General features: G+C 43.4%; 1 protein-coding gene across 1 annotated transcript in view; it reads left to right on the forward strand.

Annotated features, from left to right (window-relative positions):
• Positions 1-24,675, forward strand: part of LOC135527885 (sterile alpha motif domain-containing protein 10-like) — a 159,265-nt gene that overhangs the window by 87,801 nt on the left and 46,789 nt on the right. Inside the window, exon 2 of the mRNA XM_064956512.1 lies at positions 1,712-1,887. Coding sequence (XP_064812584.1) covers positions 1,712-1,887 — 176 coding nt within the window. The remainder of the gene's footprint in view (positions 1-1,711; positions 1,888-24,675) is intronic.

A 24,675-nucleotide genomic window follows, 5' to 3' on the forward strand; every position in this document is an offset into this window, starting at 1 on the left:
CACTCTTCCGTAAAGCCCAGCTCTGTGGAGTTTACGGCTTAAAGTGGTCCTATGGACAGATATTCCAGTCTCTGCTTTGCAGCTCCTTCAGGGTCATCTTTGGTCTCTTTCTTGCCTCTCTGATTAATGCCCTCCTTCGCTTGTCCGTGAGTTTTGGTGGGCGGCCCACTCTTGGCAAGTTTGTTGTGGTGCCATATTCTTTAAATGTTTTAATAATGGATTTAATAGTGCTCTGTGGGATGTTCAAAGTTTCTAATCTGTTCTTATATCACAACCCTGATCTGTACTTCTCCACAACTTTGTCCCTGACCTGTTTGGAGAGCTCCTTGGTCTTCATGGTGCCCCTTGCTTAGTGGTGTTGCAGACTCTGGGGCCTTTCAGAACAGGTGTATATATACTGAGATCATGTGACAGATCATGTGACACGTAGATTGCAGGTGGACTTTATTTAAGTAACAATGTGACTTCTGAAGATAATTGGTTGCACCAGATCTTATTTAGGGGCTTCATAGCAGAGGGGGTGAGTACATACGCACACACCACTTTTCCCTTTTTTATCATTTTTTTCACTTCACCAATTTGGACTATTTTGTGTATGTCCATTACATGAAATCCATGTAAAAATCCATTTAAATTACAGGTTGTAATGCAACAAAATAGGAAAAACGCCAACGGGGGTGAATACTTTTGCAAAGCACTGTAACGCTATTTCACCACCACATGTGAACTTGCAGTTAGATTTTCACATGTGAATGTTTCATACATGTGAAACTGCAAATTATATTTTAAAATGTAAATGGTTTTCACATATGAACTTGCAATTCCACATGTGAAAGTGAGACTTTCATATGTGGAGTTTTTTATATTTGAAAGTGCAAATGTCATTTTTAAATGTGATTTTTATACGTGAAAATGCAAATTACATTTTCACGTGATTGATTTTTGCATGAGAAAGTTTCACATGTGCAACTGCAATTTACGTGAGGTGACATGTGTTAACACAATTTAAAATATGACATTTAACCTCAACATGTGAAAACAGCAATTTCACATGTGAAAATGTGATTTTGTGAAAAATGTGTCTTTAGTAGTAGTAATGTCTATGTTAATGTTTTAAATTCATGTAAATTGTTGTTTTTGTAATGTATTGTTAGACTAGCTGTCACCATTGGAGTCGGCTAATACAAATCAATATCAAACAAAAAATCATGTTTTCTTTTATTGTTAGGCCTTTTCTCCCTTTCCTGTGTGTGATAACAGGAACTTGGGGTTGAGCCACCCAGGGCTTTACACTCAGTTATCAGCTCTCACTCAGCCTGGCAGCTGCCACTCACACACACCATAGAGAGAGAGACTAAAGAGTAGGGTGGACAGAGTCAGTGAAGTGTTTAAGTAGTAGTGGCAATAGTAGTAGTCACATTGAAATGGAGGATTTTTGTTAGGTTAATCCTGGATTTGAATTTAATCTCCTAAAAAATGGGTTTAATTTTCCCTAAGTGATCCCTTATGTATATGTTTGATGACCACTGTAACACGGTGCACTTTTCGTGACTTGTCCACATGCAACTGAGAGTGGCTTTAATGGAATGTAATGGTTTTGGGGTTTTAATTATAAGTGGGATTCAAATTAAATGTCTCTCTCTCTCTCTCTCTCTGTCTCTCTGTCTGTCTCTCTTTCTGTCTCTCTTTCTGTCTCTCTTTCTGTCTTCAGCAGCGTCCAGCTTCAGTTTCTGCCGTGCGTCCCTGGAGCACACAGTGTCTGTAGAGGAGCTCAGCTACCAGCTGCCTCGTCGGCCAGGGGCCAGTCTGACCTGGCACGATGGGAGGGGGCAGAAGAACACACACACCGTCAAACTACTGCAGCAGCCTGGCACAGAGGGCATACAGGTATCATAATGGGCATGTGCAGACACATGCACAGACATACACATACACAACCGCACACTCACACACACACTGTCTGGGCAGTGCCAAATGACGATTTAGGCACCAGCACTATGAGAAAGATCAGAGAAAATAACACGTCCTTAAACATAGAGAGATCTAAATCAAATCAAATGTATTTTTTAGCCCTTCTTACATCAGCTGATATCTCAAAGTGCTGTACAGAAACCCAGCCTAAAACCCCAAACAGCAAGCAATGCAGGTGTAGAAGCACAGTGGCTAGGAAAAACTCCCTAGAAACCTAGTAAGAAATCTAGAGAGGAACCAGGCTATGAGGGGTGGCCAGTCCTCTTCTGGCTGTGCCGGGTGGAGATTATAACAGAACATGGCCAAGATGTTCAAATGTTCATAAATGACCAGCAGGGTCAAATAATAATAATAACAGTAGTTGTCGAGGGTGCAGCATGTCAGCACCTCAGGAGTAAATGTCAGTTTGCTTTTCATAGCCGATCATTAAGAGTATCTCTACCGCTCCGGCTGTCTCAAGAGAGTTTAAAACAGCAGGTCTGGGACAGGTAGCACGTCCGGTGAACAGGTCAGGGTTCCATAGCCACGGGCAGAACAGTTGAAACTGGAGCAGCAGCATGGCCAGGTGGACTGGGGACAGCAAGTAGTCATCATGCCAGGTAGTCCTGAGGCATGGTCCTAGGGCTCAGGTCCTCCGTGAGAGAAAAAGAAAGAAAGGAAGTGAGAAAGAGAGAATTAGAGAGAGCATACTTAAATTCACACAGGACACCGGATAAGACAGGAGAAATACCCCAGATATAACAAACTGATCCTAGCCCCCTGACACATAAACTACTGCAGCATAAGTACTGGAGGCCGAGGATATAACCTCACCCACTTTGCCAAAGCACAGCCCCCACACCACTAGAGGGATATTTTCAACCACCAACTTACCTTCCTGAGACAAGGCTGAGTATAGCCCACAAAGATCTCTGCCATGGCACAACCCAAGGGGGGGCGCCAACCCAGACAGGAAGATCATCTGAACACATGCTTTATAGATCAGTAGCACTGCCTTGTGTCTCTCATTATGGAGTCTCAACAGCATACTACAAAGGATGTTTGGTTGCTCTTCCCTCCTCATCACAAGGGCTGCTACAGCCTCAGAAACCCACAAGAGAGACTGATTATGTAAGAGATGATTGATTAAAAAACAGGTAATGAGATGAATGCAGGTACAGAATCCTCTCTGGGAGAGAGAAGAATAAAGGAGTGTAGTGCTATCCCACTGAGCAAAAGTACGTTGAATTTGAAAAAAGTCATTAACTTTTGTTTTGAGTGTGAAATTTAACCTGTTGAAACTCTGGGGGCGCTATATCATTTTTGGATAAAAAGACGTGCCCATTTTAAGCGCAATATTTTGTCACAAAAAGATGCTCGACTATGCATATAATTGGTAGCTTTGGAAAGAAAACACTCTGACGTTTCCAGAACTGCAAAGATATTTTCTGTGCGTGCCCTAGAACGTGAGCTACAGGCGAAACCAAGATGAAACGGCATCCAGGAAATGAGCAGGATTTTTGAGGCTCAGTTTTCCATTGCCTCCTTATATGGCTGTGAATGCGAGAGGAGTGAGTCAGCCCTTTCTGTCGTTTCCCCAAGGTGTCTGCAGCATTGTGACGTATTTGTAGGCATATCATTGGAAGATTGACCATAAGAGACCACATTTACCAGGTGTCCGCCCGGTGTCCTGCGCCGAAATTGGTGCGCAAAAGTCAGCTGCAAGTATTTTTCCACAGAATTCAGAGAAGAATGCAGGCTTCCACGAACGATATATCAATGAAGAGATATGTGAAAAAACACCATGAGGATTGATTCCAAACAACGTTTGCCATGTTTCGGTCGATATTATGGAGTTAATTCGGAAAAAGTTTGACGTTGTAGGTGACTGAATTTTTGGTTCGTTTCGGTAGCCAAATGTGATGTACAAAACGGAGCGATTTCTCCTACACAAAGACGCTTTCAGGAAAAACTGCACATTTGGTATGTAACTGAGAGTCTCCTCATTGAAAACATCCGAAGCTCTTCAAAGGTAAATGATTTTATTTATTTGGTTATCTGGTTTTTGTGAAAATGTTGCGTGCTAAAAGCTAGCTTAGCATACTCTTACACAAATTAGTGAATTGCTATGGTTCAAAAGCATATTTTGAAAATCTGAGATGACAGTGTTGTTAAGAAAAGGCTAAGCTTGAGAGTAGGCGCATTATTTTCATTTTATTTGCGATTTTCAGAAATCGTTAACGTTGCGTTATGCTAATGAGCCTGAGGCTTTAGTCACGATCCCGGATCCGGGATGGGGAGTTTCAAGAAGTTAAATTATTCGATTATGTCACCATTATAACCAATTTTCAACATTGATAAAACGTGTATAAAATATGTTGAATTTGTAACTTTGAAACAACGTCAGAAAATATAATTGCCTAATTAAAATACACAAAGTAAGCAAAACAATGAAATATATCATTCCAACATTACCTAAAATTATGAATAAGATACTAATGGATCTACAGTATATAATCAATATAACAATTGAGATTTACAATATATGACATTAATGAGCGAGCTAGGATGGACAATATTTTCAGCACTTTTGAAATGTTCAGCAACAGAATTCAGAACATGGGCCGTTCTTACAGTATTCTCCCTGTACACCAAGTCAGAACCATAAGATACATAATATAAGCAGACAATGAAAGCTCTTGCAATATTAAATTATGACATTTCTCTAAAACAGTCTATTGGCTACATGTGCACCACCACCAGTAGGCTAAGTTCTGAGGGGGAAAGGGACCAAATTATTAGGGTGAGACATATGGACTACTAACAGCTTACTTCACAACATATTACTTTCTTAGCTGCAGAATACATATCCTGGCATATTACATCATTTATGCAGCAGCATACAAGACATATCTTTGAACTCGTTATTGTGCTCACTTAAACAGGAAGGGGGTGTGGCAGTCCTTGTGGGCAATATTTGTCATCAAACTTTGTTATCAAAGTCTGGCATTCTCTGGATTTATTGTGCTTTCAAGACAATTGGGAACTAGATAATAAAACTAGGTTGAATCATGACATCAATGATCTTCAGATAGGAAAGTCAGAGCTCTAGAAAGTGGCCTGAGTTCCTGACTTGTAATTCCGAGTTGGATGACCGTTCAAAACGTATTTTCCTAGTCCGAGCAAATTATTTTCAGGGTTCGCAGTTTTCTTGAACGTAACTGAAGTTGTAAGTCAGAGATTTCCCACTTCCGAGTTCCCAGTTGTTTTGAATGCAGCAGAAGTCATGCTGAATGGATAGCATGGCCAATGATGTATTTAGACCTTTCTGGCCCATGGTGTTGCATGTAAATGTTTAGAGACCCTTTCAAACAGATGTTTTAAATCCTTAAACCCAGACTTGGACCACACACCCTCTCCACCGAATAGCAGGCAGGGGAAGCAAAATAGTGGTTGCTTTGTAATGCTTGCAGCCACTGATTTCTTCCAAACCACTCACTGTTGACTTAGCGATTTCCGACTTGTTGTGTAATGTACAGTATACAGTTGTCAGAAGTGTACATACACTTATGTTGCAGTCATTAAAACTCCACAAATTTCTTGTTAACAAACTATAGTTTTGGCAAGTGGGTTAGGACATCTACTTTGTGCATGACACATAATTTTTCCAACAATTATTTACAGGCAGATTATTTCACTTATAATTCACTGTATCATAATTCCAGTGGGTCAGAAGTTTACATCCACTAAGTTGACTGTGCCTTTAAACAGCTTGGAAAATTCTAGAAAATGATGTCATGGCTTGAGAAGCTTCTGATAGGCTAATTGACATCATTTGAGTCAATTGGAGGCATACCTGTGGATGTATTTCAAGGCCTACCTTCAAACTCAGTGCCTCTTTGCTGACATCATGGGAAAATATAAAGAAATCAACCAAGGCCTCAGAAAATAAAATGTAGACCTCACAAGTCTGGTTCATCCTTGGGAGCAATTTCCAAACACCTGAAGGTACCTGAAGGTACCACGTTCATCTGTACAGACAATCATACGCAAGTATAAACACCATGGGACCACGCAGCCGTCATACCAGGAAGGGGACTCTTTCTGTCTCCTAGAGATGAACATACTTTGGTGCGAAAAGTGCAAATCAATCCCAAAACAACAGCAAAGGACCTTGTGAAGATGCTGGAGGAAACAGGTACAAAAGTATCTATTTCCACAGTAAAATGAGTCCTATATTGACATAACCTGAAAGGCCGCTCAGCAAGGAAGAAGGCACTGCTCCAAAACCGCCATAAAAAAGCCAGACTACGGTTTACAACTGCACATGGGGACAAAGATCGTACTTTTTGGAAAAATGTCCTCTGGTCTGATGAAACAAAAATAGAACTGTTTGGCTATAATGACCATTGTTGTTTGGAGGAAGAAGGGGGAGGCTTGCAAGCTGAAGAACACCATCCCAACCGTGAAGCACGGGTTGGCAGCATCATGTTGTGGGGTGCTTTGCTGCAGGAGGGACTATTGCACTTCACAAAATCGATGGCATCATGAGGAAAGGAAAATGATGTGGATATATTGAAGCAACATCTCAAGACATCAGTCAGGAAGGTAAGCTTGTTTGCAAATGGGTCTTCCAAATGGACAATGACCCCAAGCACACTTCCAAAGTTGTTGCAAAATGACTTAAGGACAACAAAGTCAAGGTATTTGAGTGGCCATCACAAAGCCCTGACCTCAATCCTATAGATAATTTGTGGGCAGAACTGAAAAGGTGTGTGTGAGAAAGGAGGCCTACAAACCTGACTCAGGTACACCAGCTCTGATGGGAGTAATGGGACAAAATTCACCCAACTTATTGTGGGATGCTTGTGGAAGGCTACCCGCAACATTTGACCCAAGTTAAACAGCAATCCCGTATCCGAGAGCGTAATCATAGCCTCAAGCGCATTATCATAACGCAACTTTTCCTATTCATGAAAATCGCAAATTAAATGAAATAAATAATCAAATCAAATCAAATTTTATTTGTCACATACACATGGTTAGCAGATGTTAATGCGAGTGTAGCGAAATGCTTGTGCTTCCAGTTCCGACAATGCAGTAATAACCAACAAGTAATCTAACTAACAATTCCAAAACTAATTTCTTATACACAGTGTAAGGGGATAAAGAATATGTACATAAAGATATGAATGAGTGATGGTGCAGAGCAGCATAGGCAAGATACAGTAGATGGTATCGAGTACAGTATATACATATGAGATGAGTATGTAAACAAAGTGGCATAGTTAAAGTGGCTAGTGATACATGTATTACATAAGGATGCTGTCAGGATTTGGCCAGGGTTGTTCCGGGTTTTGGTCACTAGATGCCCCCATTGTGCTTTTTGACCTTATGTTTTTTCCCTTGTTCCCCATTATTATTTGCACCTGTGCCTCGTTCCCCCTGATTGTATTTAAACCCTTAGTTTCCCTCAGTTCTGTGCTCTGTGTTTGTATGTTAGCACCCAGCCCTAGTGTTCTGCGTATTCTTGTCGATTCCGGTGGATGCTCTTGTGGAATTCTGTTTTTCTTTTTGAGTATCTCTTGAGGCTTTTTTGTGCTATTCCTACCACCTTTTGGATTTGCCATTTTTTGTATTGAAGGACTTCTCCTTTTTACTTTATTAAATACACCGTCTTAAGTACTGCTGTGTCTGCCTCATCTTCTGGGTTCTGCTGACTATTCGTGGCTCAGTTGGTTAAGTGACTGTTTCTCACTCCGGAGACCCAGGTTCGTAACCGGGTCCTGACAGATGCAGTAGATGATAGAGTACAGTATATACGTATACATATGAGATGAATAATGTAGGGTATGTCAACATTATATTAGGTAGCATTGTTTAAAGTGGCTAGTGATATATTTTACATCCTTTCCCATCAATTCCCATTATTGAAGTGGCTGGAGTTGAGTCAGTGTGTTGGCAGCAGCCACTCAAAGTTAGTGGTGGCTGTTTAACAGTCTGATGGCCTTGAGATAGAAGCTGTTTTTCAGTCTCTCGGTCCCAGCTTTGATGCACCTGTACTGACCTCGCCTTCTGGATGATAGCGGGGTGAACAGGCAGTGGCTCGGGTGGGTGTTGGTTTGATGATCTTTGTGGCCTTCCTGTAACATCGGGTGGTGTAGGTGTCCTGGAGTGCAGGTAGTTTGACCCCGGTGATACGTTGTGCAGACTTCACTACCCTCTGGAGAGCCTTACGGTTGTGGGCGGAGCAGTTGCCGTACCAGGCGGTGATACAGCCCGCCAGGATGCTCTCGATTGTGCATCTGTAGAAGTTTGTGAGTGCTTTTGGTGACAAGACAAATTTTTTCAGCCTCCTCAGGTTGAAGAGGCGCTGCTGCGCCTTCTTCACGATGCTGTCTGTGTGAGTGGACCAATTCAGTTTGTCTGTGATGTGTATGCCGAAGAACTTAAAACTTACTACCCTCTCCACTACTGTTCCATCGATGTGGATAGGGGGGTGTTCCCTCTGCTGTTTCCTGAAGTCCACAATCATCTCCTTAGTTTTGTTGACGTTGAGTGTGAGGTTATTGTCCTGACACCACACTCCGAGGGCCCTCACCTCCTCCCTGTAGGCCGTCTCGTCGTTGTTGGTAATCAAGCCTACCACTGTTGTGTCGTCCGCAAACTTGATGATTGAGTTGGAGGCGTGCGTTGCCGCGCAGTCGTGGGTGAACAGGGAGTACAGGAGAGGGCTCAGAACGCACCCTTGTGGGGCCCCAGTGTTGAGGATCAGCGGGGTGGAGATGTTGTTGCCTACCCTCACCACCTGGGGGCGGCCCGTCAGGAAGTCCAGTACCCAGTTGCACAGGGCGGGCTCGAGCTTGATGACGAGCTTGGAGGGTACTATGGTGTTAAATGCCGAGCTGTAGTCTATGAACAGCATTCTCACATAGGTATTCCTCTTGTCCAGATGGGTTGTGCAGTGTGGTTGAAATTGCATCGTCTGTGGACCTGTTTGGGCGGTAAGCAAATTGGAGTGGGTCTAGGGTGGCAGGTAGGGTGGAGGTGATATGGTCCTTGACTCGTCTCTCAAAGCACTTCATGATGACGGAAGTGAGTGCTACGGGGCGGTAGTCGTTTAGCTCAGTTACCTTAGCTTTCTTGGGAACAGGAACAATGGTGGCCCTCTTGAAGCATGTGGGAACAGCAGACTGGTATATGGATTGATTGAATATGTCCGTAAACACACCAGCCAGCTGGTCTGCGCATGCTCTGAGGGCGCGGCTGGGGATGCCGTCTGGGCCTGCAGCCTTGCGAGGGTTAACACGTTTAAATGTTTTACTCACCTCGGCTGCAGTGAAGGAGAGACCGCATGTTTCCGTTGCAGGCCGTGTCAGTGGCCCTGTATTGTCCTCAAAGCGGGCAAAAAAGTTATTTAGTCTGCCTGGGAGCAAGACATCCTGGTCCGTGACTGAGCTGGATTTATTCTTATAGTCCGTGATTGACTGTGGACCCTGCCACATACCTCTTGTATCTGAGCCGTTGAATTGAGATTCTGCTTTGTCTCTATACTGACGCTTAGCTTGTTTGATCGCCTTACGGAGGGAATAGCTGCACTGTTTGTATTCAGTCATATTACCAGACACCTTGCCCTGATTAAAAGCAGTGGTTCGCGCTTTCAGTTTCACGCGAATGCTGCCATCATTCCACGGTTTCTGGTTAGGGAATGTTTTAATCGTTGCTATGGGAACGACATCTTCAACGCACGTTCTAATGAACTCACACACCGAATCAGCGTATTCGTCAATGTTGTTGCCTGATGCAATACGAAACATGTCCCAGTCCACGTGATGGAAGCAGTCTGTAGGCAGGGATCAGCAAAATGGAGTCGTGGTCAGCTTTTCCGAAAGGGGGGCGGGGCAGGGCCTTATATGCGTCGCGGAAGTTAGAATAACAGTGATCCAAGGTTTTGCCAGCCCTGGTGGCGCAATCGATATGCTGATACATTTTAGGGAGTCTTGTTTTCAGATTAGCCTTGTTAAAATCCCCAGCTACAATGAATGTATTCAAACACAAGCTTAGCCTTTTGTTAACAACACTGTCATCTCAGATTTTCAAAATATGCGTTACAGCCAACGCTAGTCAAGCATTTGTGTAAGTTTATCATAGCATAATGCTATGCAGGCTCTGCTGGCAGCAGGCAATATTTTCACGAAAATAAGAAAAGCAACCAAATTAAATAATTTACCTTTGAAAAACTTCAGATGCTTTCACTCAGGAGACTCCCAGTTAGATTGCAAATGGTCCTTTTTTCCAAAAATAATATTTTTGTAGGTGAAAAAGCTCCCGTTTGTTCATCCTGCTTGGCTGAGAAATCGACCAAAAAATACTTCAACTACAATGCCGAACTTTTTTCCAATTTGCTCAATAATATCGACAGAAGCACGGCAAACGTTGTTTAGGATAAGAAGCGAATGGAAAAATGGCTACCTCAGTATTTTAGGCAAGATTTTCTACATGAGACACTATGTGACCACTCGCTATATATGGTCCCTTACAGCCATTCTCCAATGGAAAAGCCTAAAAAGACGTCACAATGCTGTAGACACCTTGGGGGATGCGTGGAAAACGTAAGCTCATTCGTAGCTCATTCACAGCCATATAAGGAGTCATTGGCATGAGGCGGTTTCAAAAAAATGCGGCACTTCCTGATTGGATTTTTATCTGGGTTTCGCCTGTAACATCAGTTCTGTGGCACTCACAGACAATATCTTTGCAGTTTTGGAAATGTCAGAGTGTTTTCTTTCCAAAGCTGTCAATTATATGAATAGTCGAGCATCTTTTCGTGACAAAATATCTTGTTTAAAACGGGAATGTTTTTCATCCAAAATTAAAATAGTGCCCCCTATATCCAAGAGGTTAAAGGCAATGCTAGCAAATACTAATTGAGTGTATGTAAACTTCTGACCCACTGGGAATGTCATGAAAGAAATAAAAGCTGAAATAAATATAAACTATTTTCACATTTCACATTCTTAAAAAGAAGTGGTGATCCTAACTGACCTAAGAAAAATTTTACTAGGATAAAATGTTAGGAATTGTGCAAAACTGAGTTTAAATGTATTTGGCTAAGGTGTATGTAAACATCTGACTTCAACTGTATGTCCAATGGCCGATGAGCACAGATACGTGTTTATCGAGAATTTATTTTGATATGACAAGAATATAGAAGGATTTGCCAGTAGATTGTGTCATGATTCATTATGATGACTGCTTGTCTAGCTAGCTAGCTTGCCAGCTAAGATTTTGAAAGTATGATGGTGACATCACCAGTCTTAAAAAAGCTATGGTAGATATAACATGATTTGAAGTCATTTCTGTGGCCAATGACCTTAATCCTTCTTGGACAGGTACTTCTCATGGAAAAATATTGTAGCACCCAAGGGGGCTTGATCTGCCGAGCTCTTCCGGTAGATTTTGTGGTGACTTCGTGTCCCCATGAGTGATAGAACAATGAGCCAATCACGGCACAAATAGAGAAGATTACCAACACCAACGCTCTGTTCTTTCGCTGGCTGCCCCTCCACTACAGAAAGCAGAAATGTTTTTTTTACAAACTGATATGTAATGCCAAAATAACATGCAAAACAGGCAAATATTTAATTTTTAATTTTTGCTAAACAGGTGGGGCTCAAAATCCTAAATGAATGGTCGCCACTGTACTTGGATAGTTCCATTCCAGAATAGGACTCGGACTAAATCAAATCAAATCCAAACTTTAAATACACTTTAAATAAAGTTTGATTTGATTTAGTCCTATTCTTTATCATAGATGTTTGACTGAGATGGAGACGTGAATCCAACATATCAATGATTCATTTGTAGACAAACTGGAATTAAAGCCAGACTAAGTCAGTGGTACAGATGGAACTATCCAAGCGGAATATACATCTCCTTCAAATGTTGATATTAGCTTGTGTTGACAACCAAACACAATTTAATATCACTTAAGATAATTGCATTTTAAATTATCTTACAGAGTTTGAAATTCTAGTCCTATTGTATTGTCTGTGTTGAGCTGAATTCAGGGTTGAATTGAAACTATAGCCCTATATACTACAGTGTACAGGGCTAAATAGCATCATTGATGATATACTGTATGAGTGAAATAGTATGGTTACATTTCATTTGCTCTCTTAAACCTACCCTTTGCAATGACTTCAATAGCAACAGTGGAGATCTCTCAACAATCACTCTCATGATAGCTCATTGGTAATTGAGACAATTAGCATAGCTAAGCAGGGCTGGGCTTCGTCAACACCCTGGATGTGAGACCAAAATGTAACTGTAGATAGATCAATTCTCCAGTTGGAGGTTCTGCTGGGCCATTATTTATTTCCTGAAAGTGGATATAACGTTGAAAATCTAACATTGTTTTAAAGGTACAAATTCAATATATTTTATATAAGGTTTGTCAATGTTGAAATGTGGTTACCATGATGGCATGCTCCTGTGGTTGATTATGTGACCCTGCATAGTTAAGACACACTTCAGAAAGCCAGTCTCTTCCACAAGATGCTCTTGTGCAATATGGAACCCCATCTGTGCGCTTCTAGAACAAAACAAAGGCAAAAAAGCATTCTATTTTTACAGTGCCTGACCTAAAAGAGAGCATGACATAACAACACACTTCCTGGTTGCCCTGTAAGCCAAAGGAATCATGGGAGGAAGGAGGTTCTTTGTTCCATTTCTCCAAAGCCCTTGAGAAACTGTTGGCGACAAGAAAGTGCAAACACGCACCACCACACTGTTTAATAATTCACAGCTACTCTAATCCCTAAAACAGGTCTGAAAGGCTTAATCAAAGATGTGTTATGAAGCTGTTTCCACGTAAATATATAGAGGATTTATCATTATAAAACTTGTCTATGGTACGAAGAACATGCTGTAGGATTTCCACATGACTTTGAGCAACAAGACTCACTATGTATTATTCAACAGTACAGAGACAGAGAGCAGTCTTTGTGTGCGTGTGTGTGGGTGTGTGCGTGTCCGTGTGTGTGTGTCCAGCTATCTGTGGAGAGATGATTAGATTAGAGCCTATTAAGTTGGTTTAACAGAGATCAGCACTAATAAGGAAATAAGTTTAGTAAAACAACAGCCTAGACACAGACACGCACACGCACGCACACAAACATACATAAACACACAGACACGCACACAAACATACATAAACACACAGACACACACACAGTGAATGTTGATAAGGTAGGGCCAGAAGACACCATCTAATTTTAAGAATCTTTTTTCACACATCACATGCTGACACACTGATCATAAGAAACAACACAAAAGATGAAGAACTGATACTACAGCTCTATTCTAATTGCTCAACAGGGCGTTGGGGTTTATTTTGGATCATCTGCATGGTCAACAGTTACTCCTTCAGAATGGAACACTAATCAATGGAGAAGAAAAATAGCTTGTCCAGTTGTGTATGAGGAGACTGTTGGTTTGGTGGTTGGTTGGTTGTTTATAATGATACCATTGGTTTGGTGGTTGTTTGGTTGGTTCTAATGAAACTTTTGGTTTGGTGATTGGTTAGTTGGTTCTAATGAGACCATTGGTTTGGTGGTTGGTTGGTTCTAATGAGACCATTGGTTTGGTGGTTGGTTGGCTGGTTCTAATGAGTCCGTTGGTTTGGTGGTTGGTTGGTTCTAATGAGACTGTTGATTTGGTGGTTGGTTGGCTGCTTCTAATGAGACCGTTAGTTTGGTGGTTGGTTGGCTGGTCCTAATGAGACCGTTATTTTGGTAGTTGTTTGTCTGGTTCTAGTGAGACTGTTGGTTTTGTGGTTGGTTGGTAGGCTGGTTCTAATGAGACTGTTGGTTTGGTGGTTTGTTGGTTGGTTTTAATGAGGCTAGTTTGGTTTTATTCAATATTCGTTGTAGTTTGTCAGCTATGTCAACTCAGCTATGTCAACTTCACAGATCATCATTGTAAAGGGTTTAAACACTGTTTCCCATGCTTGTTCAATGAACCATAAACAATTAATGAACATGCACCTGTTGGAACGGTCGTTAAGACACTAACAGCTTACAGATGGTCGGAAATTAAGGTCACAGTTAGGAAAACTTAGGACACTAAAGAGGCCTTTCTACGGACTTTGAAAAACACCAAAAGAAAGATGCCTAAGGTCCCTGATCATCTGTGTGAACGTGCCATTGGGAAGGTTGCAAAGAGGCATGAGGCCTGCAGATGTGGCCGAGGCAATAAATTGCTATGTCCGTACTGTGAGACGCCTAAGACAGCGCTATAGGGAGACAGGATGGACAGCTGATCATCCTCACAGTGGCAGACCACGTGTACAACACCTGCACAGGATCGGTACATCCGAACATTACACCTGCGGGACAGGTACAGGATGGCAACAACAACTGCCCAAGTTATACCAGGAATGCATAATCCCTCCATTAGTGCTCCGACTGTCCGCAATAGGCTGAGAGAGGCTGGACTGAGGCTTGTAGGCCTGTTGTAAGGCAGGTCCTCACCAGACATCAACGGCATCAATATGGGCACAAATCCACCGTCGCTGACCAGACAGGACTGGCAAAATGTGCTCTTCACTGACGAGTTGCGGCTTTGTCTCACCAGGTGTGATGGTCGGATTCGCGTTTATCGTCAAAGGAATGAGTGTTACACCGAGGCCTGTACTCTGGAGCAGGATCGATTTGGAGGTGGAGGGTCCATCATGGTCTGCGGCGGTGTGTCACAGCATCATCGGACTGAGCTTGTTGTCATTGCAGGGAATCTCAACGCTGTGCGTTACAGAGAAGACATCCTCCTCACTCATGTGGTACCCTTCCTGCAGGCTCATCTTGACATGACCCTCCAGCATGACAATGCCACCAGCCATACTGCTCATTCTGTGCGTGATTTCCTGCAAGACAGAAATGTCAGTGTTCTGGATTGGCAAGCGAAGAGCCCGGATCTCAATCCAATTGAGCATGTCTGGGACCTGTTGGATCGGAGGGTGAGGGCTAGGGCCATTCCCCCAGAAATGTCTGGGAACTTGCAGGTGCCTTGCTGGAAGAGTAGGGTAACATCTCACAGCAAGAACTGGCAGATCTGGTGCAGTCCATGAGGAGATACACTGCAGTACTTAATGCAGCTGGTTACCACACCAGATACTGACTGTTACTTTTGATTTTGACCCCCCCCCCCCCCTTTGTTTAGGGACACATTTTTCAATTTCTGTTAGTCACATGTCTGTGGAAATTGTTCAATTTATGTCTCAATTGTTGAATCTTATGTTCATACAAATATTTATAAATGTTTAGTTAGCTGAAAGTAAACGCAGTTGACAGTGAGAGGATGTTTTGCTGAGTTTTAGAAGTTTGAAAAACAAGGAGATGCGGCAGAGAAGGAGTGAAGAAGAAGAATAATATGAAGGGAGAGAGATGAGGGATGCTGTTATAATATGGTGGAAGAAAGGAGATATTATATTATAGGAGCCTACGGTGTGAATACTGCAGCAGGCGCATATGCAGACTTATTGTGAGTGGAAGTAGAGGTAGAGGTAAGGACTGGGGACGTGTGAGGGGCACATGAAGGGCGATGAGTCTCATGTCTGTGAGGGACTCTGGGGTGGAGAGACAGATTAAAGGGATGATTGAATAATGACATGACTGTAAAGGAGGGGGGGATGAAAATGTGATTAAGACAGGGGGACAGAAAAAGAGAGAGGGGAGAGGGAGCACTAAAGAGGGGAGAGACAGAGGAAGAGGTTGGGGAGGAAGCTGAGAGACGAGGGGAGAGACAGAGGAAGAAGAAGGGAAGGAATCTGAGAGAAGAGGGGAGAGGCAGAGGAAGAGGAAGGGGAGGGAGCTGAGAGAAGAGGGGAGAGACAGAGGAAGGGAAGGAATCTGAGAGAAGAGGGGAGAGGCAGAGGAAGCTCAGAGAAGAGGGGAGAGACAGAGGCAGAGGAATCTGAGAGAAGAGGGGGGAGACAGAGGAAGATGATTCTGAGAGAAGAGGGGAGAGACAGAGGAAGAGGAATCTGAGAGAAGAGGGGAGAGACAGAGGAAGAGGAATCTGAGAGAAGAGGGGAGAGACAGAGGCAGAGGAATCTGAGAGAAGAGGGGAGAGACAGAGGAAGAGGAATCTGAGAGAAGAGGGGGGAGACAGAGGAAGATGATTCTGAGAGAAGAGGGGAGAGACAGAGGAAGAGGAATCTGAGAGAAGAGGGGAGAGACAGAGGAAGAGGAATCTGAGAGAAGAGGGGAGAGACGGAGGAAGAGGAATCTGAGAGAAGAGGGGAGAGATGGAGGAAGAGAAAGAGGAAGCTGAGAGAAGAGGGGAGAGACAGAGGCAGAGGAATCTGAGAGAATAGGGGAGAGACTGAGGAAGAGGAATCTGAGAGAAGAGGGGAGAGACAGAGGAAGGGAAGGAATCTGAGAGAAGAGGGGAGAGGCAGAGGAAGCTCAGAGAAGAGGGGAGAGACAGAGGCAGAGGAATCTGAGAGAAGAGGGGGGAGACAGAGGAAGAGGATTCTGAGAGAAGAGGGGAGAGACAGATTCAGAGGAATCTGAGAGAAGAGGGGAGAGACAGAGGAAGAGGAATCTGAGAGAAGAGGGGAGAGACAGAGGCAGAGGAATCTGAGAGAAGAGGGGGGAGACAGAGGAAGAGGATTCTGAGAGAAGAGGGGAGAGACAGAGGCAGAGGAATCTGAGAGAAGAGGGGAGAGACAGAGGAAGAGGAATCTGAGAGAAGAGGGGAGAGACAGAGGAAGCTGAGAGAAGAGGGGAGAGACAGAGGAAGCTGAGAGAAGAGGGGAGAGACTGAGGAAGAGGAATCTGAGAGAAGAGGGGAGAGACTGAGGAAGAGGAATCTGAGAGAAGAGGGGAGAGACAGAGGCAGAGGAATCTGAGAGAAGAGGGGAGAGACGGAGGAAGAGGAATCTGAGAGAAGAGGGGAGAGACAGAGGCAGAGGAATCTGAGAGAAGAGGGGAGAGACAGAGGCAGAGGAATCTGAGAGAAGAGGGGAGAGACTGAGGAAGAGGAATCTGAGAGAAGAGGGGAGAGACTGAGGAAGAGGAATCTGAGAGAAGAGGGGAGAGACAGAGGAAGAGAAAGAGGAAGCTGAGAGAAGAGGGGAGAGACTGAGGAAGAGAATTGGAGGAATCTGAGAGAAGAGGGGAGAGACAGAGGAGGGGGAGGGAGTCTAGAGAAGAAGGGAGAGACAGAGGAGGATGAAGGGAAGGGAGCTGAGAGACGAAGAAGAAGAGAAACAGGGTGATAGACAGTGGAGAAGAAGAGAAACAGAGTGATAGACAGTGGAGAAGAAGAGAAACAGAGTGATAGACAGTGGAGAAGAAGAGAAACATGGTGATAGACAGTGGAGAAGAAGAGAAACATAGTGATAGACAGTGGAGAAGAAGAGAAACAGGGTGATAGACAGTGGAGAAGAAGAGAAACAGGGTGATAGACAGTGTAGAAGAAGAGAAACAGAGTGATAGACAGTGGAGAAGAAGAGAAACAGGGTGATAGACTGAAAGAAGAAGAGAAACAGGGTGATAGACAGTGGAGAAGAAGAGAAACAGAGTGATAGACAGTGGAGAAGAAGAGAAACAGAGTGATAGACAGTGGAGAAGAAGAGAAACAGAGTGATAGACAGTGGAGAAGAAGAGAAACATGGTGATAGACAGTGGAGAAGAAGAGAAACAGGGTGATAGACAGTGGAGAAAGGGTAAGCAATGGGTTCCAGAGGGAGGATGGGATTTGGGAGAGCGTGTTAAGAGTGTTAAGAAAGCTGTGACATTACTGTTGACCCTGCTTCTGCTTTGTAACTGAAACACACACATGCACAAACACACACACACCTTCAGAGTTTTCATCTGCTAATTGGCTGAATCTTTTTTATCAATAAGGGCAGTGTGTGTGTGTGTGTGTGTGTGTGTGTGTGTGTGTGTGTGTGTGTGTGTGTGTGTGTGTGTGTGTGTGTGTGTGTGTGTGTGTGTGTGTGTGTGTGTGTGTGTGTGTGTGTGTGTTGAGAGGCAAGGGAGCGTGTCGACCGAGGTGCAGAGGACCCAGGAGCAGCAGGCTATAGGGAGGAGGCTAGATATCCTATTGTTGGGAGGTGAGGGAGGGAGGGAGGGAGGGAGGGAGGGAGGGAGGGAGGGAGGGAGGGAGGGAGGGAGGGAGGGAGGGAGGGAGGGAGGGAGGGAGGGAGGGAGGGAGGGAGGGAGGGAGGGAGGGAGAATTTTAAGGAGTCCCTCTGACTCTGCTCTAATCCCTGATTCAGCTCCACTGGGAAACTGAGGACACACACACAGACAGAGTGGCTGAGACACAGAAGGACAGCTAGAAAGGAGAGGAGAGGAGAGGAGAAGAAGAAAGGCACAGGAGAGGATATGGAGGGGGAGAAAGAAGTATGACAAGATGGAGGGAGGGGAGAGAACAAGGAAAGATACACTACATGACCAAAAGTATGTGGACACCATCTCATTCCAAAATTAGGGACATTAAATGTAGTTGGTCCCCACTTTGCTGCTATAACAGCCTCCACTCTTCTGGGAAGGCCTTCCACTAGATGTTGGAACATTGCTGCTATAACAGCCTCCACTCTTCTGGGAAGGCCTTCCACTAGATGTTGGAACATTGCTGCTAAAACAGCCTCCACTCTTCTGGGAAGGCCTTCCACTAGATGTTGGAAAATTTCTGCTATAACATCCTCCAGTCTTCTGGGAAGGCCTTCCACTAGATGTTGGAACATTGCTGCTATAACAGCCTCCACTCTTCTGGGAAGGCCTTCCACTAGATGTTGGAACATTGCTGGTATAACAGCCTCCACTCTTCTGGGAAGGCCTTCCACTACATGTTGGAACATTGCTGCTATAACAGCCTCCACTCTTCTGGGAAGGCCTTCCACTAGATGTTGGAACATTGCTGCTAAAACAGCCTCCACTCTTCTGGGAAGGCCTTCCACTAGATGTTGGAACATTGCTGCCATAACAGCCTCCACTCTTCTGGGAAGGCCTTCCACTAGATGTTGGAACATTGCTGCTATAACAGCCTCCACTCTTCTGGGAAGGCCTTCCACTAGATGTTGGAAGATTGCTGCTATAACATCCTCCAGTCTTCTGGGAAGGCCTTCCACTAGATGTTGGAACATTGCTGCTATAACAGCCTCCACTCTTCTGGGAAGGCCTTCCACTAGATGTTGGAACATTGCTGCTATAACAGCCTCCACTCTTCTGGGAAGGCCTTCCACTAGATGTTGGAACATTGCTGCTATAACATCCTCCACTCTTCTGGGAAGGCCTTCCACTAGATGTTGGAACATTGCTGCTATAACAGCCTCCACTCTTCTGGGAAGGCCTTCCACTAGATGTTGGAACATTGCTGCTATAACATCCTCCACTCTTCTGGGAAGGCCTTCCACTAGATGTTGGAACATTGCTGCTATAACAGCCTCCACTCTTCTGGGAAGGCCTTCCACTAGATGTTGGAACATTGCTGCTATAACAGCCTCCACTCTTCTGGGAAGGCCTTCCACTAGATGTTGGAACATTGCTGCTATAACAGCCTCCACTCTTCTGGGAAGGCCTTCCACTAGATGTTGGAACATTGCTGCTATAACATCCTCCACTCTTCTGGGAAGGCCTTCCACTAGATGTTGGAACATTGCTGCTATAACAGCCTCCACTCTTCTGGGAAGGCCTTCCACTAGATGTTGGAACATTGCTGCTATAACATCCTCCACTCTTCTGGGAAGGCCTTCCACTAGATGTTGGAACATTGCTGCTATAACAGCCTCCACTCTTCTGGGAAGGCCTTCCACTAGATGTTGGAACATTGCTGCTATAACAGCCTCCACTCTTCTGGGAAGGTCTTCCACTAGATGTTGGAACATTGCTGCTATAACATCCTCCAGTCTTCTGGGAAGGCCTTCCACTAGATGTTGGAACATTGCTGCTATAACAGCCTCCACTCTTCTGGGAAGGCCTTCCACTAGATGTTGGAACATTGCTGCTATAACAGCCTCCACTCTTCTGGGAAGGCCTTTCCACTAGATGTTGGAACATTGCTGCTATAACAGCCTCCACTCTTCTGGGAAGGCCTTTCCACTAGATGTTGGAACATTGCTGCAGGGACTTGCTTCCATTCAGCCACAAAAGCATTAGTGAGGTCAGGCGCTGATTTTGGGCGATTCAGCCATGCAGTCGACATTCCAATTAATCCCAAAAGTGTTCAATGGGGTTGAGGCCAGGGCTCTGTGCAGGCCAGGCAAGTGCTTCCACACCGATCTCAACAAACCATTTCTGTATGGACCTCGCTGTGTGCACAGGGGCAGTGTCATGCTGAAACAGGAAAGGGCCTTCCCCAAACTGTTGATACAACGTTTGAATCACAGAACCATCTTGAATGTCATTTTATGCTGTAGTGTTAAGATGTCCCTTTCCTGGAAATAAGAGCTCTAGCCTGATTCATGAAAAACAGCCCCAGACCAGTATTCCTCCTCCACCAAACTTTACACTTGGCACTATGCAGGTGTGGCAGGTAGCCTTGTGATTAGAACGTTGGGCCAGTAACCGAAAGGTTGCTGGATCGAATCCCTGAGCTGACAAGGTAAGAAACTGTCATTCTTCCCCTGAACAAGGCAGTTAACCCACTGTCCCCAGTAGGTTGTCATTGTAAATAAGAACTTGCCTGATTAAATAAAAAAATGCATTTGGGGAGGTAGCTTTCTCCTGGCATCCACAAAACCCAGCTTTGTCTGTTGGACTGCCAGATAGTGAAGTGTGATTTATCTCTCCAGAGAACTCCAGCCAACACTTGCACATGGTGATCTTAGGCTTGTGTGTGGCTGCTCAGCCATGGAAGCTCCTGATGAACGGTGCTTGTGATGACATTGCTTCCAATGGCAGTTTGAGACTTGGTAGTGAGTGTTGCAACCAAGGACAGATGATTTTTACGCGCTTCACTACTCGGCGGTATGTCAGAGGAGGGGGAGAGTAATGGGCTTGAAGTAGATGAGGTGAAAGACATTGGAGAACAAAATTAAAAAGGAAGGAAGAAGAGGTGGTTGGAGGATAGGAACAAAAGGATCCAGAGAGAAGAGTCCAGAGAGAGAAGAGAGAAAAAAGGGAATAGAGATTAATGAATTCAGGAATGAATCAAAAAGATGAGGGGATGGCGTGACACCCACAAGACCGATAAGGAATATACTTTTTACTCAGCCCGCCACACTGAATACTCCAGGATAGACTACTTTTTTATGTACAGTGCAGATAGACACAGGCAGAGCGACTTATCATATCATAAATATAGTTTACCTTACTCTACACCTTGATAGCAAACCAATAAATACTATATGGAGACTTAATACAAGCATGCTGAATGATCCAGCATTCAAGGAATCATTAAATACAGAATTGAACATCTATCTAGAGAATAATGATAATGGGGTAGTATCTCCTGCTATATTATGGGATGCAGCTAAGGCGGTTATTAGAGGGAAGATCATAGCCACATCATCTCTCAAGAAAAAGATTAAAGCATAGAAACTGCTGAAATTACAGGAAACCCAAAGAAACTTAGAACGTTCTCATAGTCAATACAAAGACCCTCTTATATTACGAGACATTCAAAAGGTAAAACAGGAAATTGACCAGATTTATAGAGAAGAAGTAGAGAAAAATCTTAGGTTCCTGAAACAACGATATTATGAAGCTCAAAGGCAACCAAATTACTAGCACGGAGACTCAGGAAACAACAAGCACAGAATACCATTTTCAAAATAAAAGAACCCAAAACAAAAAAGATCACATGCAAATTAGATGAAATACAGAATGCATTTGAATCATATTACACACATTTGTACAAGCAACCAGAGAAGGCAGATGCACAGACAATAGAGCACTTTTTGAACTCACTTGATCTCCCCTCAATTGGGACAGAGCAAAATGATAGACTAACTTTAGAAATATCCACCGAAGAAATTAATAAAGCAATATCTCAACAAAAAGTCAACAAGTCTCCAAGCACTGATGGCTTCCCTTCAGAATGGTTCAATACTTTTTTAGCTCTCTACTTAAGGCCTATTTTAACTGAACTCTGAGGGAGGGGGGTCTCCCACCGTCATGGAGAGGCCATCATATCAGTAATCCCAGAAGAGGGTAAAGATAAGAAAGAATGCAGTTCATATAGACCTATCGCAATTCTTAACACAGATTGATTGACGTAGATCAAACTTGTTTCATACAAAATAGGCAGACACAGGACAATATAAGGAGAACACTACATGTCATGGACCACATTACTCAGAATAAAACAAGTGCAATATTAATCAGCCTAGATGCAGAAAAAGCATTTGATTCAGTGGGATGGGATTACCTATTCCAAGTTATGGAAAGATTTGGTTTCAACAAAGAAGTGATATAGTGCATCAAAACACTGTATTCATGTCGGACCGCTAGAATAAAGATAAATGGACATTTGACACGAACGATAAAATTAGAGCGAGGGGCAAGACAAGGCTGTAATCTTTCATCTACACTCTTCTCCTTGTACCTCGAACCATTAGCACAGGCAATAAGACAGGACCCAACCTTAGAGGGAATAACAATAAGAGGCAGTGAACATAAGATATGCATGTATGCTGATGACGTTCTGTTATTCCTTAAAGACCCAGGCTCAAGTGCATCTAGATTGATGGATGTTTTACAACATATTCAGGGTATGTGCTTAACGTACACAAGACCCAAGCCCTAGTATATAATTATACCCCACAGGAAGATCTGAAGAGGAGGTATAACTTCACCTGGACCTCTTCATCCATTATATATCTGGGAGTAAATTTACCAAAAGATACTCCCAAACTTTATTGCATGAATTACGATCACATTAACAAGAAAATATATGATGACCGAGACAGGTGGAATTCCCTTCCCTTAGATCTTAATAGTAGAATTGAAACAATCAAAATGAACATCCTGCCAAGGTTACTGTATTTGTTCTAACCACTGCCCATAGAAATCCCACCTAAACAGTTTAGGGGATGGGATGAACGGATATCAAGGTTTATCTGGAAGAGTAAGAGACCAAGAACTAGATATACAACATTACAGTTACCAAAACTCTGTGGGGGTATGGCCTTACCAAACCTAAAAGATTATTATGTGTCAGCCCAATTGAGACCTCTGGTGTGTTGGTGCAATTCCGAATAGGAATCCAAATGGTAAGACATGGAGAATACTTTGACAGAGATACTGACCCATACAGTCAGTTTTGGGAAATAAGGACATGGTAAAATAAATATACAATAGACAAAATCGGTAGATGAATTTCTCTCTGAAGACATGGTTTAGGGTAGTTAAGCAAAATAATTTAGACAGAAAGATCAAACTGCTGAGTTGGCCCGAATACGACCCCAGCTTCATCCCTGCAACTCAGGACAGCAGGTTTAAACAATGGACGCAGAAAGGCATCACATCATTCAGTACAATTATAAGGAATGGGAACCTAGATAACTTCCAGGACCTAAGTAGAAAACATGGCTTGGATAAACAATATTTTTACAGATACCTACAAGTTCGACATTATTTCTTAAGGGAGATAAAAACTGATTGACCCTCGAGCACCTCCAAAATTAATCCAAGTATTCACTAATGCATACAACTTGGGGAGTAACAAAAAAAACTATTTCAAATCTCTACTTGGGTATTCAATCCTCAAAGAAACATTCTACAAACTATTTTAAAAAGTAATGGGAGGAGGAACTTAACATTGTAATAACTGATGAAACATGGTTGAACATATTAGAGACTCAACAAAGCTCCACCAACTCAAGGTCATGGAGAGAATTCTGTTGGAAGAATGTAATACGTTTCTTCATAACACCTAAACTGAAATCAAAACAGACTGGCTCACTACACCCTTGTTGGAGAGAATGAGGTCTATTGAGGGCGGACCACTCTCATAACTTTTGGACTTGCCCCGCAATCGAAACTTACTGGGGACAAATAAGATCTAACATTGGAAAAATAATGGGATTTGACATAGAACAAACATTCATTTCTTTGTACATGGGTGAAATACCTGATAACTTACACAATAGAGAAAATTACCTCTTGAAGGTCCTACTGGCAGCCAGTAAAAAGGCTTTCACTAGGAAATGGCTACAAAAAGACCCTCCCACAGTGACACAATGGATAGACATTGTAGAAGAAATACACCACATGGAGCGTATGACCTTTAATTTAAGAACTCAACAGGAGAGAGGTCAAGAATTGTCAGGACCCGGTTACGAACCTGGGTCTCCGGAGTGAGAAACAGTAACTTAACCAACTGAGCCACGAATAGTCAGCAGAACCCAGAAGATGAGGCAGACACAGCAGTACTTAAGACGGTGTATTTAATAAAGTAAAAAGGAGAAGTCCTTCAATACAAAAAAATGGCAAATCCAAAAGGTGGTAGGAATAGCACAAAAAAGCCTCAAGAGATACTCAAAAACCACAAGAGCATCCACCGGAATCGACAAGAATACACAGAACACTAGGGCTGGGTGCTAACATACAAACACAGAGCACAGAACTGAGGGAAACTAAGGGTTTAAATACAATCAGGGGAAACGAGGCACAGGTGCAAATAATAATGGGGAACAAGGGAAAAAACATAAGGTCAAAAAGCACAATGGGGGCATCTAGTGACCAAAACCCGGAACAACCCTGGCCAAATCCT

The sequence above is a fragment of the Oncorhynchus masou genome, chromosome 33 (assembly GCF_036934945.1).
Source record: "Oncorhynchus masou masou isolate Uvic2021 chromosome 33, UVic_Omas_1.1, whole genome shotgun sequence".
Lineage (NCBI taxonomy): Eukaryota > Metazoa > Chordata > Actinopteri > Salmoniformes > Salmonidae > Oncorhynchus > Oncorhynchus masou.